The sequence below is a fragment of the Piliocolobus tephrosceles genome, chromosome 1 (assembly GCF_002776525.5).
Source record: "Piliocolobus tephrosceles isolate RC106 chromosome 1, ASM277652v3, whole genome shotgun sequence".
NCBI lineage: Eukaryota > Metazoa > Chordata > Mammalia > Primates > Cercopithecidae > Piliocolobus > Piliocolobus tephrosceles.
Genome location: NC_045434.1, coordinates 90,340,596 through 90,347,593, shown reverse-complemented (window position 1 = coordinate 90,347,593; position 6,998 = coordinate 90,340,596). Strand labels below are relative to the sequence as shown.

The window sequence follows — 6,998 nt, the reverse complement described above, 5'->3', positions numbered from 1 at the left end:
AAAAAATTTCAATTATTTTAGCATAATGTCAACAGGTTTCTGAGAACAAGTTTACACACAGCATAGATACACTACCACACACACACACAATGTCAGACCATCTTTCTAGTCCAGATTGTCAATTATTTTGTTTGGTGTGGTAAATTTTCCAGATCATTTATAACTATGCTTTCTAAATCCCTCTCCCATGCCAATTCCCTGCCAACCTCATTGTCTGTGTACCTCTCTTTCATGCAATATCTATGCACTTACTTCTTAATCAAAACCAAGACAGAACCCATCGTTTTTCATGACCCAGACAGCACTATTTATAGGCTATCATGGGATAAAACTAAGTTAATTACATATGATCACTACACACACACACCAACACCCTCACTGCCTATGTCCATTTATGTCCAGTATTTCTATCTTTCTAATCATTGGAATTAGAAGAATGTCCGTGTTAGATGAATAGGACACATTAATTAAATCTTATAATTTCAATCTCTTCATATCTATGCCTTGGGATTCCCTGGAGTGAGGAACTATTTCCAAGGATTCTGTGCTGAGCAATTTAGGTAACTATTAAGCAGGTCTTATGAGAGTAAATGAGAGAAGGATATGATCAGATGAATTAGAAGAACTGAACATCTCTAAAGAAAAAACCATTTGAGGATTTTCTTGGACTGTCTCCCATTAGTAAATTCAATAATCAGAGTTTATTAATTCACTCTGGTACACACTCAGCAAGTATTGTTGACTATGTGGCCAACTCTGCGGATACTACATGATATGAAAGAAATATAATCTCTGCCCACTGTGACTATATTCTTAAGAAAGGATGGAAGGACGTGGATGAAGACAACGGCATGAGAAATAGAGGCTCATTTTGTGCAGTGTGGGAACTAACACAGAAACATTAGTATATCAGGCAAGAAAAGAAGGGAATAGCTGTTTTAAGTCTAGCTTGTTGAGAAGAACTTACCATAAGCTGTTTGAATTTTACACGCAGTAAATAGCACATGCCTTCCCAGTTTAACTCCAGAGAACTGGTTGAGACCAGACTGTAGTTAAATCACCTAGATTTGGATTCTGAGAACCAGTTACTTGCCTTAAAACCTTAGAAATGTGCCCAAAATGGTCTGTGCATCTGTCTTTTCATCTATGAAGTGTGGAAAATAGCTGTAATTTCCTAATAGCAATATTGTGTGAATTGTTATTTTGGTTGAGTTACACCTGAAACACTTACAAGAGTGCATATCTTGTAACAAGTACAAAAGTTTAGAATTTCATAATTTTACTCTTTCTGTACATAGTTCTGAATTAGGTGTGAAGATGGAGCAATGCAACCAGCATGGGGGTGGACTAGGATTGAAATCTCACCTAGCAAGGTCAAGGAGCAACCACGAAATGGTAACATGGGGAATGTGTTTCTGAATATTAATGATTTTGTCAATTATTTACAAGCAGACAGAGAATTGTTTAGAAAATGAAAAGTAGCCTTATTCTAGGTTTACACATGTGTTCTCTTCAGCTGAATTCACTTCCAGCTGAACTCAGGTTGAGATATTCTGTCAACTGAGCCAGCAACAGTAAGAGTCCCTCCAAGAGCTGGCCAATATACTTGTCCCTCAGGCTCCCGAGTTTTTCTTAGCACTGGGGGTAGTTTTGGTCCTACTCTGGGAGCAACTGCTCCTGGAGTTAGCACAGGCAAAACACAGTCAGCCGACCTTGGCTGCAGAGCTGCTGCAGCAGCAGCAACAGAGCCTGGGGAGTCAGAGAGAGAGCAGCACCACAGCTCTCGGGCACTGCTGTGGATCTCACAGGGTCCGAGTTGAGATAACCACACACACAAGCATCCATCATGGCCCAAAACACCTTTTCTACTCTGCCGTAATCCTGGGCTGACCCCCTGGGGACTCAAGAGGGTGACTAGGTAGAATTTTCACTCGATGTGGAGGTGAAAGTGCTCTCTGGGGATTCTGGCCCCAGTGACAATCCGTCCACCTTTTCCTTTTCACAATGTGTTCTGGTTACTGTTGACTCTCCTCACTTGGGTCGTATTTCAGATAACCCAGAGTTAATCATCTGTTACCCTCCCCCTCTAGATACCTTTGAAAGAGATGCAACCATAACACCAAATATGATTTCTGATTGCACAGCACACTTCTTCTCAGAGCCTCACCCTCTTCCTGCCCTTGAGAGATCATCCAGACCCCTGATCTTTGGCCCACCTCTGGGTGATGGGTGGATTAGAGGTGGGGAGACAGCAGAAGTAACTCTGAGCCTCTGCCAGGCATCCATAAGCCAGGTCTTGTGCCTGTCTCCAGGGAGCTCCCCACAGCACTCCAGACCTCAGCTGCAAGCAGTGAATTCCCCTGCCTAATCAACTTTCCAGGCAGATTTGCCTCTGTGCATACAGCAGAGCTCATAAAGGTGGAATTGTGGGCAGGAGGTTCCTGAATGTTGTGTTAAGAGGTAAGTGAAGGGTGCCCAGAGAGTCTGTGTCACTATTTCCAGAAACCCAGCAATCCAGCTGTCTTTACTCAGCAGGTCGAACTATGTCAAGAACTACTTGATTGGATGTGTGCGCAATATATGTGCTCCACTTCATTCTTAACTCACATCTTTAAATTTTGTCCAGAACCACACTGTGTCCAGATATCAAAATTTATACTTCTGTATCCCTTCTGTACATACAAGCAGCCAGTGAGATTTAGGAAGTTCTTGGGGCTTTAGGAAAGCTCAGGTAAAAAGCTGTATTGGGGTCAGGGCCTTTTACCCACCCTTTCTCTTTCTTCAGACCTGAAGTACAGTGTTGCAGATCAGGGCTCCATCAAGCATCCTGAGATTACCAACTGTTTCCCAGGAAACAACCACTAATAATGAAATGATAAGACAGAGGGGTATCCATCTCTGAAGACTCCAGGGAACCACCGTACCAGCCGTGGACTGCTGATCTCTGACTTCATCACATGTGAGTGGAAATAGCCTGCTCTCCTTTTTAAATTGCTGTGATTTTGAGTTCCTGTGATAGTAGCAGAACGTAATTTGTAACACACATGCAAACATGCCAAACGTAAGATAAGATGCAAGTAAAAACCAATAATCAGGTTGGAAATTATTCTGTGTATGGAAGTTTGGATGAAGAAAGGATTATGTTCACCACGAAAGGAGCACATGGGGGCCCAGATAGCAGACCCACTGGATAAGGGAAGGGCCGGTGAGTTGCTCTTACTTAAGGCAGAGGTCCCTGAAAGCAGACTCAGGTGTCCACCCCTCCACAGGCCAGCCTTCACCTGCCCCAGGCAACCTTAGGTCCCTTGCTTGGAATTCCATTTTATACTGTTCGGGTTTTTTTGTTTGTTTTGTTTGCTGACATGTAAACACTAAGGACAAGGGAAAACTTCTTAACCAACTCAGGAAACCCTGAAGCTATGAAAGCAAAGAAAGCCATATTTGAGTATTTAAAAACTACAAATATTTCCTTGGCAAACGTTATTATAAACAGAGTCAATTAATTACGATGTATTCAATATTTTAATAAAGACAGATCAAGGTTAATATCCATGATATATCAAGAGCTCTTGAAAATTGAAAAGAAAATTGAAAATCCTATTACAAATGTTGTAGAAATGGCCCATGTACGTATTTATGGAAGCTCAAAATTACTACTGGTCAGGGACTTGAAAATTGGTTAACAATGAGACTGGCAAAATAATAAAGAACATTAAGTCGAATAAACTGACAGTGCAGAGGGTGATTTAAAATGCAGTCAGTACAGAATCTCAGATTGGTTAATCAGCCAGGTTTTTGTCTTAGTGGCACTAAGGGTAAGTAAGAAGCTAAACATATTAATAAGAGACTCCATCTCTGTCAAAATCCATCTTTGCTGAACCCATTACCTTCATGTAGACACCTGTCAGCCTGAACCTAAGAAGCACTAGCCCTTATTTCCCCTGCTGTGTCCCTGCTTCTCTCCCCTTCCTCTATTAATACTTAAGATGCCCTACCCATCCTGGCACTTCTGCCCCGTCACATCTGAGGGTGGCTTGGCAAAGAAGATAAGTATTGAAGGAGGAAAGGTCTTTTCTTTCGTACAGTGTCTTGTATTCTTATATTCCTTATATTCTTTATATTTTCTAAGTAACTCTTCCATGTTTTTTCTATTTATTATCTCCATCATTCATCACTCCCCTGCCCAGCACGTGGACCAAGTGGCAGGAAAACATCCTGGGGATCAGATCTAACACTGAGAGGAACTGAAGCCAGGTGTCCAAGGCAGCAAGTCAAAAGGCAGATCTTCACCAGACTCACCCTCCCTGAAAAGGAGTTCAGTGACCAGGGACTGTACTTAACAGGAGGAAGGGTCTCAACATCCGTTTCAAGCATTTTACCAACTATTGATTCTAACAGCAGGGAAGTATTGCTTCATTTAGATGTGTTCTTCTCCCTAGAGAAGAACAAGTCTGCAGAGCTTCCCAACCTTCCCAACGTCTGGAATAGACAGAAAATTAGAACATGTGTCTGGCTTAGTGGAGAGAAAGGCAAAGCTGCCACAGCCAGAGGTGACCCTCTTGGAGCTCCATCCACCCTGCCTTTGGGGAAATAAGTTCCTCGGAGCAGCTTTTCATGTATCACCTACTCATGTCTTCTCCTTGCCTCATGAAGAAAATTTCTCTGAGGCCCTGTCCTTTGGAGGACATTACAAATCTCAGAAGAAAATAGAATGACCAAGACATTTAATGAGTCAGAAATCAGAGCTTTATTATAACATGAGGTAAAGGAGAAAAAGAAGACTACAATTGGGGTGCTCCATCAAGCACGAAGTTATTTCAGGGAAGCCCCATGAGTCTTTGTGGTCTCTGCACACCAATGAATGGAATGAGAGGAAGCAGAAAGCATATCTATCAGGCTGCAGCAGGTTCTTGACCATTCAGTCCCAAGAGCTCCTCTGAAGACCAGGTCAGCAGCAGCCCCCAGAGCTGTGGCAGCAGCCAGAGCCCCCAGAAGGTTCACTCTCACAGCAATCTGGGCTCTGGTGCCGGCGCCTGTGGAAGAGGCGGGGCCTGTGGTGGCTCACGCAGCAGCCACCACTCCCAGAACTGCAGCAACCCCCAGAGCTGGGACCACAGCAGGAAGAGACTGCGGGGGAACATGGAGCTGGGCACTGGGGTGGGCATTTGGGGGGACACTTAGGTGGACATTTTGGGGTACACTTGGGAGGACACTTGGGAGGGGGCTGGCACTGCTGCTGGTTTTGCTGGCAAGACATGCTGGCAGGAGTGTAGTCAACCTAAAAGATAATAATAAAACTCTTTAAATATTTCAAACCAAAGGTCATAATTATACCTCCTCTAAAATCAATGCATGGGTGAAGAAAAATGATATTTAGATCATACAATCCCATCAGTAACTGGAAAGAAACAACTTGAATCTTTCCTCCAGATAAAAGTACATAGATTAAAAAAATCAACAGAATGAGCTTCTTATTCTTCCTTTCGTGGGGAAACTGGGATTGTTCTATCCTCACAAGCCTGAATAGAGTATTCACAGCTCCACGAAGTACCTGTTCTCTTAATACAAGCCCCAGCACCCAGGTGGGTGTTGCAGACACACCAGAGATCCTCTGGAAAACGTTTAGCCATGAAAACTCCAGGTAAAAGGGCCTGGCCTGAAGCAGTTGACAATTTCCATGGTGCAGATCTGCCCAAGATGGCGAACATGAAGTCATTGAAGACAGAGTTGGGAAAGATGGGCACAGTTAGCTATTCCCTTTAATATGAGCTCCAGCAAGTCCCAGAGCGTCTAGAGATTTGAGGCAAACTGAGTCCTATTCCTGCTCTGCCTGGCAGAACACAAGCACACAACTCTCTTTCTCCAGCCTACCTCCATCCTCCCCATCCCTCTGCCCTGCTCATACCTCTCTGGTATCCCAGGTTGCCACTCACCCTGGTCACACGCAGGAGCACAGACACGTCCCTGGGGAGTCAGAGCAGATGAGGTGCTGAAGCTGGATGTGTCTTTTATAGGGCCCAGGCTTGACTCTGAGAAGAGTAGGAGGTGGCTCTTGCACAACCAGGCATGTGCTGGGTCATTCCTGACATTCTCCTGCCTCCCAGTCCCTGCAATCCAAAGAGGCCTCAGGAGATTCCAGGACTCCTCTCTGGGGCTGGGGTCTAGAGAGGCTTTAGTCAATCGCAGCCTCCACCAGGCATGAGACCTAAAGGGTTAACTTAGGGAACCCAAGGCACACATGCCTGGATATGGCTCTGTTGGTTGCATCTTTTTATGCATGTCCACTGAGGAAACATCAGTTCTGAGCCACAGCTTTCTCTGACCTTGTGGAAATGTTCCATTACAACTCCCTCCACCCTGAGCAGTTTCTCTTCCATGTTCTGCTGTGGATCCAGCCATCCCAGGGGGCTTCTACAGCCTTGGCTCTTTCTAGGCATCCCCCCCTTGCCTAGGTTCTCAGCCCTTCCTCCTGGCCTCTGAGTTTCTGCTTTTCCTCCGATTCACCATGACAAGCCATTCGCTGTATTAAATCGGAGTTGATTCTGTGTTCTAGAGCAAGGAGAATGATTGAGAATAAGCAATTCCCTCTAAAATCTAAATGTTTCCTTTAGTTGAAGGAATTGTATTGAATCCATTACTGGAATCAAGAAACTTGCATATGCTAACTGGGTAGTCTACAGAAGCAGCTAGAACAATTATTAACGATTGCTAGAGTGTCACTATGATACTCACTATGAGTATCAGTTCTCATATGTAATGACCATTATAAACCAGGTATACTTATCTCACTGAGCTGTTTTTAATATTAAGTGAGAAATAAGAAAAAGTTTGATAGGACACTATGTGCCCTATAGGCCCTTAATAAATACGTGTTTCAAAGAAAACTAATGCCATGTATTGGGTACTTGCCCAGGTCTTATGTGTCATTAACACAATAGTTAGCTTCTAACTGAGGGATTCTATTCCTATTGTCAGCTTCTAACTGAGGGATTCTATTC

At 43.8% G+C, this 6,998-nt stretch overlaps 1 protein-coding gene across 1 annotated transcript; it reads right to left on the bottom strand.

The window, feature by feature from the left end:
- Positions 1-4,764: 4,764 nt before the first annotated feature.
- Positions 4,765-5,257, bottom strand: LOC111543574 (late cornified envelope protein 2D). Its single transcript, XM_026447756.1, has one exon. It carries the CDS (start codon positions 5,255-5,257, stop codon positions 4,949-4,951), a length of 309 nt encoding a protein of 102 aa, XP_026303541.1. The 3' UTR covers positions 4,765-4,948.
- Positions 5,258-6,998: the final 1,741 nt, after the last annotated feature.